Source organism: Alosa pseudoharengus, unplaced genomic scaffold, assembly GCF_046254945.1.
Source record: "Alosa pseudoharengus isolate Yale_2024_CS ecotype anadromous, Long Island Sound unplaced genomic scaffold, YU_APseudo_1.1 YU_APseudo_1.1_scf_1, whole genome shotgun sequence".
In the NCBI taxonomy this organism is placed as follows: Eukaryota; Metazoa; Chordata; class Actinopteri; order Clupeiformes; family Clupeidae; genus Alosa; species Alosa pseudoharengus.
The window spans coordinates 11307018-11327252 of NW_027468564.1; the positions used below are offsets into that span (position 1 = coordinate 11307018).

Sequence of the window (20235 nt, forward strand, 5' to 3'; positions counted from 1 at the left end):
AAGTGAATTTGCAGCCCTCAACTGATGTTGTGTTTTGTCATGTCATGTTGTGTTTTGGCCTGATGCGCCACCCTCTACCTATCTACTAATCACGAAGTCAGTAGTGTTTCGGCATCCGGGTTGGCAACCTCGAGTCAGGGGGGAGGGGGAGGAGGGGATACACGAGCGGTAAAATACAGTAATTTGAAAGTGATTGCAGTACCAGTTTTGGCCACCATCTTACATATGGTTCCTTTAAGGTCGATGCATCTTCTATCCCAGTGGTTCTCAACCTTTTTTCAGTGATGTACCCCCTGTGAAATATTTTTTCAGCCAAGTACCCCCTAACCAGCGCAAAGCATTTTTAGTTGAGAAAAAAAAGACTTAAAACAGAGCAATAAAACATATTCTTCAAGATACAGCCGGAATTTTGCCGGCTCTGGTTTGGCCTTCTTTGCCACTTGTCCAGAGTTCTCGCGAGAGCACAATGGAATTGTCTCTGCGAGACACTCTGGCAAAGACAAATGATGCACGTTCCTTTTTCCCCTTGCATTCCGGGAACCAGCTAAACTGATGAAGACAGCGCTGCAACGCTGGAGGACAGTACACATTGGTCGTAGTGATCCGATTGCGTCGAAGTCCACTGGTTAGCACTATGGACTTGTAACTGGAGGGTTGCCGGTTCGAGCCCCGACCAGTGGGCCGCGGCTGAAGTGCCCTTGAGCAAGGCACCTAACCCCTCACTGCTCCCCGAGCGCCGCCATTGTAGCAGGCAGCTCACTGCGCCGGGATTAGTGTGTGCTTCACCTCATCAAAAAAGTATATATACTTATATATACTATACAAGAATTACCACTATGCTTCAACCACGACTCCATCGTTTGAGTTTTGACAGTGATTGACAGGTGATGGCTGGTGGCATGTGACAGGTTGCGTCAAACCATCCTAGTATGGGGGCATTTAGGATAATGAAATTGAATAGCCTACTGAAATATAAAATTCATTTTATGAACTTATATTTTACTGAAATATTTATTAAATACTTGTTTTTAAAGTATTTTTGCATGAATTCTACTTTTTAAATATATGTATATTTTAAAATCTCACGTACCCCCTGGAGTGCCATCACGTACCCCCAGGGGTACACGTACCCCCATTTGAGAACCACTGGTCTATCCAATGCTATTATTGCTTTTAGTTTACCTCCAGAAGCTATTTTTTCAAAGCCAGTGACCCAACTGTCGGTGCCATTGCTGAATTCACTCCCACTGGCAGCCAGACAAACAGGACTGACGTAGTCGGTGAAGTTGACTGGGGCACTGAGACGAAGCAGAGCGATGTCGTTGTCACTGGTGAAACTGTCGTAACCGGGATGTCTGATGATCTGGCACACACTGCGGCTTACGCTGTTGGTATTGCTGCCTTCCAGGTGCTCAAGACCCAAGACAACAGTCAGGCGGGTGGGGGATCTGAACCCATGCCTACCAAAAGATTGTTGGTCAGAGCTGAAACCATGACAACTGAAAACATCCTGGCATCTAGCATGACACTGAGGCCATTTGTTCCAACAATACACTTTGGCCATTAAGTTCTTACCTCTCAAAGCAATGAGATGCTGTTAAGACCCATTCCTTGTTGATGAGGGAGCCTCCACAGAAATGGCTGCCTGATGACTGAAGACTGACCTGCCAGGGCCAATTTCCTGGAGGAGCGTCCTGACCCCCAACTATCCTGGTGTTGAGTGGAGGTCTACCACACACTAGGGAAGGAGATGTCACAGAAATGTTACAGATATTACAAAAGACACACATAACACACAAGCAAAACAGTGCTCATCAGCCTCATGAGTAGCGCTCAGATGTATTAAAGTATTTGCTAACACTATCCCAGATAGCAAAATCTGATTGGCAGATAGTGGACCGCTGGTGGTATGCCGCCGGTGGTGTGCCACTTGTGGTCCGCCATTGGACCACAATGTATTTAAATTTAACTTGTCTTAAATATTAAGAAAAGTTAATAAAATGACATATGGAGTAATAAAAAAGTTTTTAGACCAATAGTGGCAAAATATAGCTCAATTTGTCTGCAACCCGCCAGTGGACTGCCACCCAACGGATCGACAGTGGTCCGCCAGCCTCTTGCTATCTGGGATGTTAGCCTCTTTGCTAGCGGTCCAATATGTTAACCTCTATTGTTAGCATTCCAACATGTTAGCCTCTTTGCTAGCATTCCAATATGTTAACTTCTTTGATAGCATTCCAACATGTTAGCCTCTTTGCTAGCATTCCAATATGTTAACCTCTTTGCTAGCATTCCAATATGTTAACCTCTTTGCTAGCATTCCAATATGTTAACCTCTTTGCTAGCATTCCAATATGCTAGCCTCTTTGCTAGTGTACCAATCTGATAGCCTCTTTGCAAGCATTCTAATATGTCAGCATCTTTGCTAATGCTCTGAAGTTTTCTGAAGTACAATGCAGTACAGTAATGTGTCCACAGTACTGCACTTGTAGTGCTCCGAAATTTTTAACTTTAAACTTTTTCTTTTTTTTTGTAAACACACAAATACACATATCCCCTCAGATTCACAAACAAGCATTAATGTTTAAAGCATACCAGCAATGGTGGTGGGGGTGGTGGGATCTGTAGAAAAAGGTAAGAGAATGCAAAAGAATATCACAATAACACAAGCATACACAAATACACACACACACACACACAAACCACTCAGATATGCACACAAACATTAACAATGAATACACACCTGGGATGGAAGTGGAGATGGCATCTGTAGAAAATAATAAGAGACAGAATAATACCACACACACACACACACACACACACACACACACACACACACACACACACAGACACGCACACACACACACACACACACACACACACACACACACACACACACAATGAAAAACACACACAAATAGAAAATCATTCAGTAAGACAACAAATGGCAATCAATTACACACACAAACATTATTCATTAATGATGATCACACACCTGGGATGGAGGTAAAGATGGTATCTGTACAAAATAATAAGAGAATAAAAAAGAATATCACAATACCATACTACACACAGACACACACACACACACACACACACACATGCAAACACACAAACAAAAAAACACACTCACTCAATGTAATTGTGACTGTCGTTGTGCTAATGGTAGATGTGGTAGGACTTGGTGTGGTACCTGATGTTGTTGTTGGACTGGTTGTTTCTTCAGTTGTAGTTGTGCCAGCTGTGATGATCACAGTAGGAGTGCTTGGAGAGATAGGTGATGGTGTAGTTGTGGTCTCTGTTGTTGTTGGGGATGTTGTGGTTGTGACTGTCGCTGTGCTGATGGTGGCTGTGGTAGAACTTAATGTGGCACCTGGTGTTGTAGTTGTGTCAGCTGTGGTGATCACAGTAGGAATGCTTGGAGAGGTTGTTGATGGTGTAGTTGTGGTCTCTGTTTTTGTTGTTGGGGGTATTGAAGTTGTGACTGTCATGCCGATGGTGGCTGTGGCAGGACTTAGTGTGGTACCTGGTGTTGTTGTTGGACCGGTTGTAGTAGTTGTGGATGTTTCTTCGGTTGTAGTTGTGCCAGCTGTTGTGCTCACAGTAGGAATGCTTGGAGAGGTTGTTGATGGTGTAGTTGTCATCTCTGTTGTAGATGTTGGACCAGTTGAAGTAGTTGTGGTTGTTGGAGGTGCTGTAGTTGTAACTGAGGATGTGCTTGTGGTAGAGCTTGCTGTGTTACCTGGTGTGGTACTTTCTGTAGTTGTTGTAGGAATATTATTTGTTATTGTACTTGTGCTCTCTCTTGGTGTTGTTGTTGTGGTTGTACCCAAAGATGTTGTAGTTGTTAGAGGTGTTACTGATGTATCTGTGCTCTGTGTTGTATTCAATACTTGGGGACTAGGTGTTGATGTCTGTGTAGGCGCTGTGTTCATGGTAAATTGTGTAGTTGCGGTGGTTGGGGATGTTGTAGTTGTGACTGTCGCTGTGCTGATGGTGGCTGTGGTAGAACTTAATGTGGCACCTGGTGTTGTTGTTGGACCAGTTGTAGTAGTTGTGGATGTTTCTTCGGTTATAGTTGTGCCAGCTGTTGTGCTCACAGTAGGAATGCTTGGAGAGATTGTTGATGGTGTAGTTGTCATCTCTGCTGTGGTTGTTGGGGATGTTGAAGTTCTGACTGTTGTTGTGCTGATGGTGACTGTGGCAAGACTTAGTGTGGTACCTGGTGTTGCTGTTGGTCCGATAGTTGTAACTGAGGATGTGCTTGTGGTAGAACCTGCTGTGGTACTTTCTGTAGTTGTTGTAGGGTTTGTAGTTGTTAGTGTACTTGTGCTCTCTCTTGGTGTTGTTGTTATTTATGTTGTAGATGTTGGACCTGTTGTAGTAGTTGTGGTTGTTTTTTCGGTTGTAGTTGTACCAGCCGTTGTGCTCACAGTAGAAGCGCTTGGAGAGATTGTTGATGGTGTAGTTGTGGTCTCTGTTGTGGTTGTTGGAGGTGCGGTAATTGTAACTGAGGATGTGCTTGTAGTAGGACTTACAGTGGTAGTTGGTGTGGTACTTTCTGTAGTTGTTGTAGGAATAGTATTTGTTATTGTACTTGAGCTCTCTCTTGGTGTTGTTATTGTGGTTGTACCCAAAGATGTTGTAGTTGTTAGAGGTGTTACTGATGTAGCTGTGCTCTGTGTTGTGTTCAATACTTGGGGACTAGGTGTTGATGTCTGTGTAGGCGCTGTGTTCACGGTAAATTGTGTAGTTGCGGTGGTTGGGGATGTTGCAGTTGTGACTGTCGCTGTGCTGATGCTGGCTGTGGTAGAACTTAATGTGGCACTTGGTGTTGTTGTTGGACCGGTTGTGGTAGTTGTGGATGTTTCTTCGGTTATAGTTGTGCCAGCTGTTGTGCTCACAGTAGGAATGTTTGGAGAGATTGTCAATGGTGTAGTTGTGGTCTCTGTTGTTGTTGATGGGGGTGTTGAAGTTGTGACTGTCATGCCGATGATAGCTGTGGCAGGACTTAGTGTGGTACCTGGTGTTGTTGTTGGACCGATTGTAGTAGTTGTGGATGTTTCTTCGGTTGTAGTTGTGCCAGCTGTTGTGCTCACAGTAGGAATGCTTGGAGAGGTTGTTGATGGTGTAGTTGTGGTCTCTGTTGTTGTTGTTGGAGGTGTTGTAGTTGTGACTATTTTTGTGCTGATGGTGGCTGTGGTAGGACTTAGTGTGGTACCTGGTGTTGTTGTTGGTCCGGTAGTTGTAACTGAGGATGTGCTTGTGGTAGAACTTGCTGTGGTACTTTCTGAAGTTGTTGTAGGGTTTGTAGTTGTTAGTGTACTTGTGCTCTCTCTTGGTGTTGTTGTTATTTGTATTGTAGATGTTGGACCTGTTGAAGTAGTTGTGGTTGTTGGAGGTGCTGTAGTTGTAACTGAGGATGTGCTTGTGGTAGAGCTTGCTGTGGTACCTGGTGTGGTACTTTCTGTAGTTGTTGTAGGAATATTATTTGTTATTGTACTTGTGCTCTCTCTTGGTGTTGTTGTTGTGGTTGTACCCAAAGATGTTGTAGTTGTTAGAGGTGTTACTGATGTATCTGTGCTCTGTGTTGTATTCAATACTTGGGGACTAGGTGTTGATGTCTGTGTAGGCGCTGTGTTCATGGTAAATTGTGTAGTTGTGGTGGTTGGGGATGTTGTAGTTGTGACTGTCGCTGTGCTGATGGTGGCTGTGGTAGAACTTAATGTGGCACCTGGTGTTGTTGTTGGACCAGTTGTAGTAGTTGTGGATGTTTCTTCGGTTATAGTTGTGCCAGCTGTTGTGCTCACAGTAGGAATGCTTGGAGAGATTGTTGATGGTGTAGTTGTCATCTCTGCTGTGGTTGTTGGGGATGTTGAAGTTCTGACTGTTGTTGTGCTGATGGTGACTGTGGCAAGACTTAGTGTGGTACCTGGTGTTGCTGTTGGTCCGATAGTTGTAACTGAGGATGTGCTTGTGGTAGAACCTGCTGTGGTACTTTCTGTAGTTGTTGTAGGGTTTGTAGTTGTTAGTGTACTTGTGCTCTCTCTTGGTGTTGTTGTGATTTGTGTTGTAGATGTTGGACCTGTTGTAGTAGTTGTGGTTGTTTTTTCGGTTGTAGTTGTACCAGCCGTTGTGCTCACAGTAGGAGCGCTTGGAGAGATTGTTGATGGTGTAGTTGTGGTCTCTGTTGTGGTTGTTGGAGGTGCGGTAATTGTAACTGAGGATGTGCTTGTAGTAGGACTTACAGTGGTAGTTGGTGTGGTATTTTCTGTACTTGTTGTAGGACTAGTATTTGTTATTGTACTTGAGCTCTCTCTTGGTGTTGTTATTGTGGTTGTACCCAAAGATGTTGTAGTTGTTAGAGGTGTTACTGATGTAGCTGTGCTCTGTGTTGTGTTCAATACTTGGGGACTAGGTGTTGATGTCTGTGTAGGCGCTGTGTTCACGGTAAATTGTGTAGTTGCGGTGGTTGGGGATGTTGCAGTTGTGACTGTCGCTGTGCTGATGCTGTCTGTGGTAGAACTTAATGTGGCACTTGGTGTTGTTGTTGGACCGGTTGTGGTAGTTGTGGATGTTTCTTCGGTTATAGTTGTGCCAGCTGTTGTGCTCACAGTAGGAATGTTTGGAGAGATTGTCAATGGTGTAGTTGTGGTCTCTGTTGTTGTTGGTGGGGGTGTTGAAGTTGTGACTGTCATGCCGATGATGGCTGTGGCAGGACTTAGTGTGGTACCTGGTGTTGTTGTTGGACCGATTGTAGTAGTTGTGGATGTTTCTTCGGTTGTAGTTGTGCCAGCTGTTGTGCTCACAGTAGGAATGCTTGGAGAGGTTGTTGATGGTGTAGTTGTGGTCTCTGTTGTTGTTGGAGGTGTTGTAGTTGTGACTATTGTTGTGCTGATGGTGGCTGTGGTAGGACTTAGTGTGGTACCTGGTGTTGTTGTTGGTCCGGTAGTTGTAACTGAGGATGTGCTTGTGGTAGAACCTGCTGTGGTACTTTCTGTAGTTGCTGTAGGGTTTGTAGTTGTTAGTGTACTTGTGCTCTCTCTTGGTGTTGTTGTTATTTGTGTTGTAGATGTTGGACCTGTTGAAGTAGTTGTGGTTGTTTTTTCGGTTGTAGTTGTACCAGCCGTTGTGCTCACAGTAGGAGCGCTTGGAGAGATTGTTGATGGTGTAGTTGTGGTCTCTGTTGTGGTTGTTGGAGGTGCGGTAATTGTAACTGAGGATGTGCTTGTAGTAGGACTTACAGTGGTAGTTGGTGTGGTATTTTCTGTAGTTGTTGTAGGAATAGTATTTGTTATTGTACTTGAGCTCTCTCTTGGTGTTGTTATTGTGGTTCTACCCAAAGATGTTGTAGTTGTTAGAGGTGTTACTGATGTAGCTGTGCTCTGTGTTGTGTTCAATACTTGGGAACTAGGTGTTGATGTCTGTGTAGGCGCTGTGTTCACGGTAAATTGTGTAGTTGCGGTGGTTGGGGATGTTGAAGTTGTGATTGTCATGCCGATGGTGGCTGTGGCAGGACTTAGTGTGGTACCTGGTGTTGTTGTTGGACCGGTTGTAGTAGTTGTGGATGTTTCTTCGGTTGTAGTTGTGCCAGCTGTTGTGCTCACAGTAGGAGTGCTTGGAGAGATTGTTGATGGTGTAGTTGTGGTCTCTGCTGTGGTTGTTGGGGGTGCTGTAGTTGTGACTGTCGTTGTGCTAATGGTGGCTGTGGTAGGATTTACTGTGGTACCTGGTGTTGTTAACGGTAAAGACAATTAAGATTGTTTTCACTATGATTTCACTATGATTTCACAATCTGCACAATCTCCTCTATCAGTCCACCAGTCTGAAACTTAGAAGGTGTCCACAAAATTATTATTGTACAATTTTGTTTTTACCTCTATCATGGGGAGTCTGTTATTCAGTTAACGATCGATAACAGTAAGGGCTCTATCTTCCACTCCAGCACAATTGACTTTGCACAAGTAGCTTTGTGGGCGGATCTTGGGCACTGATGCTATTTTACCGGCCGGATAATAACTGTTGCGCCCGACGCAAATCTAAAATGGGGTGATCTGTAGTAGCTACATTACTCATGGGTGTGGTTTGGGCGTAACATGCAATAAACCAATCAGAGCGTCATCTCACATTCCCTTTAACAACAGGCACGCTTGTTCCATAGCGGATTGCTATTATGATGGCGGATTTGCCAGGCGCAGCCAGGAACGGCTCACAGCGCTATAGTCTGTTGGGAACAGTTTGCTATTGATTTTTCCTCTTGACAAAATGTAATACAGAAATGTATGCATGCAATTCCTGGTTAGAATGATTTAAAAATCGTCATTTTGCGTCATTCTAAGCAGGAAGTCCCATATCTTTGTAGAGGGGGTGAGACTACAAACACTTATTCCTCATTTTGTCCAGGGGGTGTGAACCATTCACGCTACAGACCTATTAAAGATCTCTGGGTGGGACTTCACTTGCAGAAACTGAAAGCAATCACCGTCATCTTGTTGGAAACTAAGCTAACAGGCTAGGCTCTTGCTCCGTGGAGAAAGCTGATAGGTAACGACAATGGCGGATGGTAATTTTGAAACTGATATGGCAAATAGGGATTCTGAAGATCTGGTGTGCGAATCCGATGCTCGTGGCTATCTATACAAGGCACAATACAGCGACGCACAGTTAAGGATGATTGCGGAACAGGAAGATCTGCCTGTCAGTCTACAGACGTAGACCCCCAGGTTTAGACTCCACTTTGAGAACCACTGTTCTAGTCAAAGCAGATACATTAATGATACACACACCGACACACACACACACACACACACACACACACACAAAAACACTCAGATACACAGATACACAAACGTTAATGATTAGCACACACCTGGGATGGTGGTGGAGGTGGCACCTGTAGAAAATGTGAAGAGAATAAAAAAGAATATCACATTATCACACACACACACACACACACACACACATAAAAACACTCAGATACACGCAAAGATTAATGCTTAGCACACACCTAGGATGGTGGTGGAGGTGGCACCTGTAGAAAATGTTAAGAAAATAAAACACACACACACACACACACAAACAAATAAACAAACACACACACACAAACAAACACACACACACATGTGTTACGCACGTGGGGTGGTGGGGGGTGTCGTAACTTCTGGAGGGCAGTTGGAGATGAATGGATCTATCAACACAAATCAGAATTTTTAACGACACACACACACACACACACACACACACACACACAAATGATTAACATACATACACACACAGACTCACACACATACACAGGATATTTTGCCATCAATTCAATATTGCTTGTTTTCAAGTACAGATTTGCTTAATAATATTGACAGATAAATGTGCTTGTTTTCATGATGAGACATTTTCTTAAAATTATGTCAAATGATTATACAAGGAAGTGCTAAGTATTACGCTTTATACTTTAACACAAAACAATGTATATATATTTTTTTCTATCTTGATTAGATTAGATAAGATTAGATTCAACTTTGTCATATAGCAGAGTACAGGTACAGAGCCAATGAAATGCAGTTGACATCCAACCAGAAGTGCAAAAGAAACATTAAAGGAACCATATGTAAGATTGTGGCCAAAACTGGTACTGCAATCACTTTCAAATGACTGTAGAGCGGTGTCCCCCCCCGATGGTCAGAGCTGGCAACCCGGATGCCGAAACACTACTGACTTTGTGATTAGTAGATAGGTGGAGGGTGACGCATCAGGCCAAAACACAACATGACATCATTAACATCAGTTGAGGGCTGCAACTTCACTTTTTAAATGACAATATCCGGCTGGACTACTGTTGTCAGTGATATAAGTATTTGAAATGAACATGATTGCTTAATGTCTAGTGACATATCAAGGCCATTTTATGATTAATTGGGTAACACTTTATAATAACTACACACAATTCATCATTTATTAAGCCTTTGTTACTTATTAGTTAATGGTTTGTTCATCATTAGTAATTTCTTGTTCATACATAATTTACCATCAGTAAAGCATATGTTCACACAATTATAAATGATTTGTTCATAATAAACATTAATTTACAACACTAACAATAATTCATCAACATATTTTAGATATAGGCTTTTAACTATGAACAAACCATTTATAACTGTGTGTACAAATACTTTATTTATGATAATTAACATAGGCACAATGCTTTACAAATAGGAAAATGATTTCATTTATAAGTGGTTGTTTCATTACTTATTAAGTATAAATCATGTACTTACAAACATATTTTTGGATATGCTTATTTACTATGAACAAACCATTTACAACTGTGTGAACAAATGCTTTACTGATGATAAATTATGCATGAACAAGAAATTACTAATGATGAGCAAATCATTAACTAATAAGTAACAAAGGCTTAATAAATTATGAATTGTGTGTAGTTATTATAAAGTGTTACCATTAATTGAAATACATTTCTTACATACAGTTCCTTTAAATACCAAAGTTCAGGTTGAATATTCTGTGCAGTTATGTAGGCAATAGAGATTAATTATGTTCAGCAGTGTATAGTTAAAAAAATAACAGTTTTTAATCATTGATGCATGATTTGATGAAAATTGATTTAGCATGTTTGAGGGGAGGACTTTATCATGTACATCACATGAAAAATCATTTTATTATAATATATGTTATATTAGCATGTTTGGGGGGAGGGGGACTGCCATGATCCCATCGGCGGGATTTGTGGACTAACACATATGTTTGCAGTGCATGTGTTTTTCAGGCTTAGTTTCGAGGCCAATTTATGACATGCACAAAATTTGAATACAATCCGAGACAGCACACACACACAGCACATATCACAATAACATATATACACATGTGTGCACACACACAAACACACACACACACACACACACATGTGTGCACACACACACACACACACACATGCAGCACATATCACAATAACATACACACACACCCACACACACACACACGCATGCACATACACACACACACGCATGCGCACGCACATACGCACGCACATACGCACGCACATACACACACACACACACACACACACACATACACACACACACACCAGGCCTACCTATGGCACCGACTAAGGTGACATTGAGCTTGAGCTTCCCACTGCAGACGGCTCTGATTACGGTGTCCCTGACTGCTGTGTCATTCGGTGGACTCACATCGGGTGTGAAAATGGTTTTCATGTCATTTATGATGGAACCATTGCTAAGAGACAACAACAACAAACAAACAAAACAAACAATGACATGTATCAATTTGAGTTTAGTGTTTAACTCATTGAGTGCCAAAAACGTAATCCCATGCGTTGAGTGCCAAAAACGTAATATTACGTTTTTAGCTTTTTTTTTTAATTACGAAACTAGACACTCTAATACACCTTATATGTGATTTTGGGAACTCTGTGATGAATAGAAATGAACTATATGACGATCGTGAAACTCATGAAAACTGAGAATCTGGACATTTTATCTGGACATTTTATCATAACTCGGTTGCCGCTTTGGGTCGAATCAGTGACGCATGCACGTCAGGTCAAAACCAGGCCATTTTCGTGGGTCTATCACGAGGTGGCAGTCTCGCCAGGTCTCACTGATCACTTCCCGGAATGTTTACACGAGTAAGTAACAGGCAACACTTCATATTTCATGAAAGACGTTTATCTCCATTTCTAGAAAAAAACAGCGATTTTGATGAAAACTAGCCACTGTTTAGCTTGGGATTTCTCAGGAACGGAGGCGTGTAGAAATACACGGTTTGCACGCACTGAGAGCTTAAAGTTTCACCTTTTAATCAAGCTATTGTACGTGTTCATAGCTATAACACAGAATATGCTGTGGCTGTACACAAATCATCAGCAATGGTCTAGATTGCTGGCACTCTAGGACAAAGCTCCCGAAAACAGCTTGGCATTCAATGAGTTAATTAACTGAGTCTTATCAAGACAAAGTTGCTCAATGTATTGGCAGCAAAAATGTGTTTCTTAGGACAGATTTGCTTAACACACTGGCAGACAAATTTGCTTGTTTTCATGATGAGACTTCTTCATATAAAGTCAAACTCTTCAATGAAAACAAGCAAATTTGACATTAGGTGCCTTAAGCAGTGGGTTTAACAAATGTGTCTTGATAAGACACCTTAAAGCCTATATCTATGCCACTGTTTGTGATTTGGGGCTATAGCATATACCAGGCCAAGCTCTGTAGTGGTTGATCAATGAAAATTACTGTGCCCACGGCTATTTTGATGTGTTTCAATGCAGAAAACACCCTTGGGTCAATTTTCGCTGGAATTACACTTTTAAATAAGTCAAACTCCTATTATATTTGATCAAAATGTTCTTCTGGAGAGTACTAGGTAAAGTATAAGGTACAATCTTTATACTAAAAACAATACCAAATAGGTTTTTGATCTTATTATGAGATTAATAACACTTGGTTAGTTTTAATTTTTGTAGTGTGCATGTGTGTGCAAGTCTCTCTTTCTTTCTCCTTCAGTGGTGTGTGTGTATGTGTGTGTGTGTGTTTATGTGTGTATGTGTACAGTATGTGTGTGTGCGTGTGTGTGTGTGTGTGTGTTGTGTGTGTGCAGCCACCTGAACATATCTGAAGCCAACGTGATAAAACAGAATGGGTAGTCTTCAGTGTGTGTGTGTGTGTGTGTTGTGTGTGTGCAGCCACCTGAACATATCTGAAGCCAACATGATGAAACAGAATGGGTAGTCTTCAGTGTGTGTGTGTGTGTGTGTTGTGTGTGTGCAGCCACCTGAACATATCTGAAGCCAACATGATGAAACAGAATGGGTAGTCTTCAGCGAAGAAGGGCTCCAACTGGGAATGTAAATGTTTTCATAGGTCAGAATTCCCACTTGCAGCACTGGGAATGTAAATGTTTTCATAGGTCAGAATTCCCACTTGCAGCACTGGGAATGTAAATGTTTTCATAGGTCAGAATTCCCAGCACCCACTTGCAGCACTGGGAATGTAAATGTTTTCATAGGTCAGAATTCCCACTTGCAGCAGTGGGAATGTAAACGTTTTCATAGGTCAGAATTCCCACTTGCAGCAGTGGGAATGTAAATCTTTTCATAGGTCAGAATCCCCAGCACTGGGAATGTAAATGTTTTACATGATTCAGAATTCCCAGAATTTGAACAATTAAATAGATACCCGCACACTGTTATATAAGCTCCCACAATGGTTTAATAAGCTACAACGTTTCGAAACAGAGGTCTTCATCAGGTCTTTTGACCAGAGGTCTTCTACCCAGCACCTGTTTAATTTTTTTTGTAGATGTGTGTGCACTTTGGGCAGCCTTGGCCTACTGGTTAGCGCTTCGGACTTGTAACCGGAGGGTTGCCGGTTCGAAACCCTGACCAGTAGGCACGGCTGAAGTGCCCTTGAGCAAGGCACCTAACCCCTCACTGCTCCCCTTGAGCAAGGCACCTAACCCCTCACTGCTCCCCTTGAGCAAGGCACCTAACCCCTCACTGCTCCCCGAGCGCCGCTGTTGTTGCAGGCAACTCACTGTGTGTTCACTGTGTGCTGAGTGTGTTTCACTAATTCACGGATTGGGATAAATGCAGAGACCAAATTTCCCTCACAGGATCAAAAGACTATATAAACTTATATACTTATATACTTTCATTCATAGAATTCCCAGCACCCACTTTCAGCACTGGGAATGTACCGGTAAATGTTTTCATAGATCACGCCACTGACCAACAAAAACCTTGTCTAAAGCAAAAAGCACACATATGTGCAACTGTCAGGAAATGTAAGCAGCCATTAGCAAAGAGTCCCAGGCATTCAGTCATTTAAACAATATGGGCAAGTGTTGCATTTTTTAGGCTATATTTTCGATTGAACCCTCTTGTCAATCAATAGTGAAATTAATAGCTGTGGGTAAGTGTAAAACGGTTTTGTTGTTGCTTATGAGACCACGACAAAGTTAGTTCCAGTTTGGATGAGATCAAAACTAGGCGAGAGCAGATGCATGTCACTGTAAAAAATTAAAGGTTGCGAAAACGCAAAATTCACTGGCAACCTTATGCATTCAAAATGCCGTGTTTCCTTCCCAACAAAGTTTTATACGTTTTCCAAACTACAAAAATGCTGTTGTCTTTACAAACAATTGCTTGCTCTATTAGTGGGCACAGCTTAAAATGTATCATTCTGCGAAGGTAAGATTTGTTTGCTGAGTTAACAGTGATGTTATTGCCCCAACTACAAAAATACTGTTGATCGCTGGTTTAAGTCCCAGATGATGACTTGATGTTGCACGTCGTGCCCTTGGACAAGGCACATCATCTGCATTGTCTCAGTCCACCCAGATGTTAAATGGGTACCAGCTTCTGCTGGGGGTTACCTGCGATGGACTGGTGTCCTGTCCAGGGGGAGTCTATGGTTCTCGTCTATTTAGCACCATGGAAACCGGACATAAGTGCCGGCCCATTGGCTATGAATGGACTAACTGAGCTAAAAACTGTTAGTAAAAACTTTTGTTGTGGCAATCACATCATTGTTAACTCAACATTCTTATGTTGGCAGAATGATGAATTTTAAGCTGTCCCCACTGGTAGAATGAACAATTGTTTTTGTAGTTTGGAGAATGCATAAAACTTGTTTGGGAAAACAATTTTGCGTTTTCGCAAACTTTTATTTTTTACAGTGTAGGCTTTACTCTGCTAGTCACACACATTTTAGTAAAGCAAGGTTTAGTGGAATGTTGGTGCATACACGGTCTCACATGTTAGCAGATTGCCTCAAATGTGCTGACTGTCAAAAATACAGACCCGCTGTTTAATGTTGCAGTCCTTGCTCTTAAAATACCGACGCACTGTTTGATGTTGCAGTCCTTGCTCTTAAAATGAATGAATGATGTCACTTTCATTGGTTTAAAGGGAACACACCCATGACTAATTAGGAAACATAACAATAACCCTTTTAAATAATGCACTTTGCATCTGATTACAAATTAGTAAAGCAAGGTCTCATATGTAAGGTTTAGTAGAATCTTGGTGTTGCATACAAGGTCTCATATGTAAGGTTTAGTGGAATCTTGGTGTTGCATACAAGGTCTCATATGTAAGGTTTAGTGGAATCTTGGTGTTGCATACAAGGTCTCATATGTAAGGTTTAGTGGAATCTTGGTGTTGCATACAAGGTCTCATATGTAAGGTTTAGTGGAATCTTGGTGTTGCATACAAGGTCTCATATGTAAGGTTTAGTGGAATCTTGGTGTTGCATACAAGGTCTCATATGTAAGGTTTAGTGGAATCTTGGTGTTGCATACAAGGTCTCATATGTAAGGTTTAGTGGAATCTTGGTGTTGCATACAAGGTCTCACATGTAAGGTTTAGTGGAATCTTGATGTTGGGCGTATCATTAGTGCCCCCAGGTGGTCACATTGCATGCATGAACTCATATGTAAGCAGATTCCTTCACACCTCCATCATGTTCTTGTAGATGTTAAAGCAACACCAAAGCACTTTTCCTCTATCGCACACATGCTATTTGTTTATCCAGCACAGGAAACAACAATGTCCACATACGGTAGAGTATGTTGCATGGTTTTATGAAAGTATGATGTATTGCAACATCAGAGGCAAGTCAAATTTGTAGTTTCTTATGTCTCATCCCATCGAACTATAGGTCCGCTACCCAATCTGGCAAACTTGCATAGTGCGGTAATAGCCGATAGAGGGTCGCGAAACGAATGCAGAAGTACTGTTTACTCTGTTACGAGTTGATGAACCACTGAAACAATTTTGGAAACATTATTTCAAGGTACAAAAAACTCTTTAGTGTTGCTTTAAAAAAGTGCTACAAATTAGTCAACCGATTGATTCTTCATTGCGCCCTGCAACTTATCAATAAAAATCAAATATTGGTATCACTACAGGGCAAAAGTGTTATCAATCATATATTAAGGTAAAAAAAATCTTTTTGGTATTGTTTTTAGTATGAAGAGACTTAGCACTCTCTTGAAATATCCTTTTGACTAACTTTAAGAAGACTGACTTATTTTAAGGAGTCTTATCAAGACAAATTTACTCAATGCACTGGCAGCCAAATTTGCTTTTTTTCAGAATGAGATGTCTTAAGATAAGTCAAATTTTACCAACTAGATGTTTTTTATCTTGATATAAGATTATTTAACACTTGATTAGATTTAGTTACATAAGCAGTTATTACAGTGTAGTGAGTCATCTGTGTGCGTGTGTTCACCTCTGTTTTAATCAGCCGAGTTCTGTCTCTGTAGGTGGAGGAGGCGGAGTTACCCAGGGCGGTGACAAAGATTTCGTTGGTGGTGAACTGAGCTTTGGGTCCCTCCTGAGGGGTAGCTGAAGACAGATTACAGACACAGTAGACATATTAGCCTCAACTGGAGATAGATTACAGACCCAGTGGACATATTAGCCTCAACTGGAGACAGATTGCAAATTTGTCCTAAAAAACAAGCACATTTGGCTGCCAGTGCTTTGAGTAGACATATTAGCCTCAACTGGAGACAGATTACAGACCCAGTGGACATATTAGCCTCAACTGGAGACAGATTACAGACCCAGTGGACGTATTAGCCTCAACTGGAGACAGATTGCAAATTTGTCCTAAAAAACAAGCACATTTGGCTGCCAGTGTGTTGAGTACATTTTTCTTAATTTTCCATAAGACTCCTTAAAATAAGTCTTCTTAAATTAGGTCAAAATGATCTTTCGAGAGAGCACTAGGTAAGTCTCTTCAAACTAAAAACAATACCAAATAGATTTGTTGATATTAATATAATATTAATAACACTTGGCTTGGATATTAGACTCAGATTGAGACATAAAACAGTGGACATATTCCATACTTGAAAACTGATGGAACTATGTTGGTGTGTGTGTGTGTGTGTGTGTGTGTGTGTGTGTGTGTATGTGTGTGTGTGTGTGTGCGTGCACATGTGTGTGAGCGTACATTTGACTGTGATGGTAGATAGCTGAAAGAGCACATTGGAAAACAACAGGACGTTGTCGAGGGGATCAGGCAGGCCGGGCACAGGATCTGGGAATCTGTTCAAGCCCTCTGCCAGAGCGCCCAGGACCTCCTGGCCTTGGGGCAAAGGGTCAACCGAACTAGGGTCGAACTCCAGGTCAATGTCCAGCACTGAACTGTCTGGATTATTACTACAAGGACAAACACACAACTCTTAGCTTTGGTCAACAACAAACAACAACAAGCATTCAGCGCGATTATATGGGGGCAGCCGTGGCCTACTTAATGTTCTGGTGGGGTGGCAATACATGTGTGATTATATGGGGGCAGCCGTGGCTTACTTAACGTTCTGGTGGGGTGGCAATACATGTGTGATTATATGGGGGCAGCCGTGGCCTACTTAACGTTCTGGTGGGGTGGCAATACATTCTGAATAACAGGACACCTATGAAGTAGATCTGGATTATATGGGGGCAGCCGTGGCCTACTTAACGTTCTGGTGGGGTGGCAATACATTCTGAATAACAGGACACCTATGAAGTAGATCTGGATTATATGGGGGCAGCCGTGGCCTACTTAATGTTCTGGTGGGGTGGCAATCAATTCTGAATAACAGGACACCTATGAAGTATCTGGTAAAAATAAAAAGTTTAATCACTGTTCCATATTAATGCTTATGAATGGTAACTATAGGACGACGGTTGAGCCTGAAAGCAGGTTTCGCAACAATGGAATCAACTGTAAACTGTGTTTGGGGGGCAGCCGTGGCCTACTGGTTAGTGCTTCGGACTTGTAACCGGAGGGTTGCCGGTTTGAACCCCGAACAGTAGAAACAGCTGAAGTGCCCTTGAGCAAGGCACCTAACCCCTCACTGCTCCCCGAGCGCCGCTGTTGCAGGCAGCTCACTGCGCCGTGATTAGTGTGTGCTTCACCTCACTGTGTGTACACTGTGTGCTGAGTGTGTTTCACTAATTCACGGATTGGGATAAATGCAGAGACCAAATTTCCCTCGATGGATCAAAGGGGTATATATACTTATACTTATGTGCAAAACAATCAGAGTAAAGCACCAGTTGGAGTGTTATGATGTCATGATGATGATGATGATGGTTATTATGAGTGATAATAGTAAAACTACTACAATCAGAGTAAAGCATCAATCAGAGTAAAGCACTAGTTGGAAAAACCCAGACGTAAGTACTGTACTATTGGATCTTTAATGACTACAGTTAATCAGGGCCTCAGTTTAACGTCTCATCATAAGGATGGCATTTCCAGACAATGTGTCAGGAGTGTGAGTACCTTCACTTTGACTTTTTTTGTCTTCCCTGTCCACCATTGTTTTGACAGTTCTGGGTTTGTTTTTTTTGTTGTTTTTCACTCCATGTGCTGGTTGTCATGTGAACCTCACCTATCTCCGATTATTTGGTGTACTTCCTGTCACTGTCCTTTTTCTGTCACTTGTTTGTTTTTCATTTGGTTGAACAACTCTGTATATTTAAACCCCAGTTTAATGAATAGAAAGAAAGTGTGATCCCAGTTTGTGAGTAGAAAGAACGTTTAGTGCTATGTGGTGATTTCTGTGTTTAGTGATTCTTGACTTTTGCCTGTTCTGTTTGACCCTGTTTACGTGCCTGGATTATCTGCCTGTGCCTGGATTATCTGCCAGTGTTTGGATGATCTGCCTGTGTCTGCTCTTCTGGTTGCTGAACCCACTTGCCTGTTGGATTGGACTGTTTGCCCAATAGCATTTGTCACTGCAACACCTTTCTTTACCTGCTTTGAGGTTAGGAGGCCCCCATAGCCTCCCCACCAGAGGTGTAAAAGTCCCGCTTCAGAAAGTTAAAGTCCCGCCACATACACTACTAGCCAATTTTTCAATGAGGTTCAAGTCTGGAGACTGTGCTGACCACTCCATGTTTTCAAGCTTATCATCTTGAGTTTCCCCTTGGGGACCAAGTACCTATCTATCTATCTATCTATCTATCTATCTATCTATCTATCTATCTATCTATCATCTATCTATCTATCTATCTATCACTGAACAAAGATGATGGAAATTGTAGCTCAGTCAGTAACAGGTCATTCTAGGATGCAGGAGACCAGGGTTCGATTCCTGCTCGCAGCAGCAATTTTGAAAAATAAGAAGATAGATAGATAGATAGATAGATAGAATAAAACAGTTTGTCAGTTTGTCAGCAGTTTAAAGATATTATGCCAGCTTTGTATATAGTTCGGTTACCTAGCAACCGAGGCTTAAAGACGACAAGTGGGTGCGTTCAAAGTCGCAAACATAGGCGAACGTAACAGGTCACTCTATGATGCAGAAGACTGGTGTTTGATTCCTGCTTGCTGCAGCAATTTTGAAGGTGCATTTCTCACAGCTAAATCAAGCTAAAGCACCAATCAGAGTAAAGCACCAGTTGGAGTGTTATGATGTCATAATGATGATGATGGCTATTATGAGTAATAAAAGTAGATCTACTACATCAGACTAAAGCACTAATCAGAGTGTTATCAGAATTTGGAATACTCCAGTTTACATGTGAACAACGTAGTGAACAACAACAAGTTATGCCTACTGTAACTATGGATCTATGAGACCGACCGATGACCGCCACCACGGTCTACACCTTCAATGATGCCATCCTTCTACCTAACCTCGAGACCATTATATCAACCTTGCTAAACAACAAAACCTAGTCATGATGATTATGGTGATAATGATAGTTATTATGAGCAACTAGAAAAGCATTTCCTGAAGGAAATACAGTGCATGAAAATGCAAAAATATGATGAGTTCATATGGTTAAATTATTTGCTAGGTAGATGAGGTTTAATGTAGTTGGAATGACTGAACTAGGTAGATGAGGTTTAATATAGTTGGAATGACTGAACAGTTAAATAGGTGGATAGTTTATATAGTTAAATGATTTGCTTGGTAGATAAGGTTTAATATTGTTGGAATGATTGAACGGTTAAATAGGTGGATAATTTAAATGGTTAAATTATTTAGGTAGATAATTGACGATAACTGACAGTTGGAATGGCTCTAATGTTTGCTAGCAGTTATGCTAACTATGTTATCAAAGATAATAATGTTAACCAAGTTACTTAACTTAGCTAATGTTTAAATGTTTAGTAGTTATGCTAACTATGCTAACTAACATGCTAACTATGCTAACCATGTGACTTAGCTAATCATTTTTAGCAGTTT

At 41.6% G+C, this 20235-nt stretch overlaps 1 protein-coding gene across 1 annotated transcript in view; it reads right to left on the minus strand.

Annotated features, from left to right (window-relative positions):
• Window positions 1–20235, minus strand: part of LOC143136472 (uncharacterized) — a 47486-nt gene that overhangs the window by 10776 nt on the left and 16475 nt on the right. Inside the window, exons 5-15 of the mRNA XM_076297474.1 lie at window positions 17001–17209; window positions 16272–16387; window positions 12808–12872; window positions 11108–11250; window positions 8870–8893; window positions 4434–7729; window positions 3134–4352; window positions 2996–3019; window positions 2596–2622; window positions 1576–1738; window positions 1183–1460 (exon numbers count right to left, since the gene is read on the minus strand). Of these exons, the coding sequence (XP_076153589.1) occupies window positions 1183–1460; window positions 1576–1738; window positions 2596–2622; window positions 2996–3019; window positions 3134–4352; window positions 4434–7729; window positions 8870–8893; window positions 11108–11250; window positions 12808–12872; window positions 16272–16387; window positions 17001–17209 (5564 nt within the window). The remainder of the gene's footprint in view (window positions 1–1182; window positions 1461–1575; window positions 1739–2595; window positions 2623–2995; window positions 3020–3133; window positions 4353–4433; window positions 7730–8869; window positions 8894–11107; window positions 11251–12807; window positions 12873–16271; window positions 16388–17000; window positions 17210–20235) is intronic.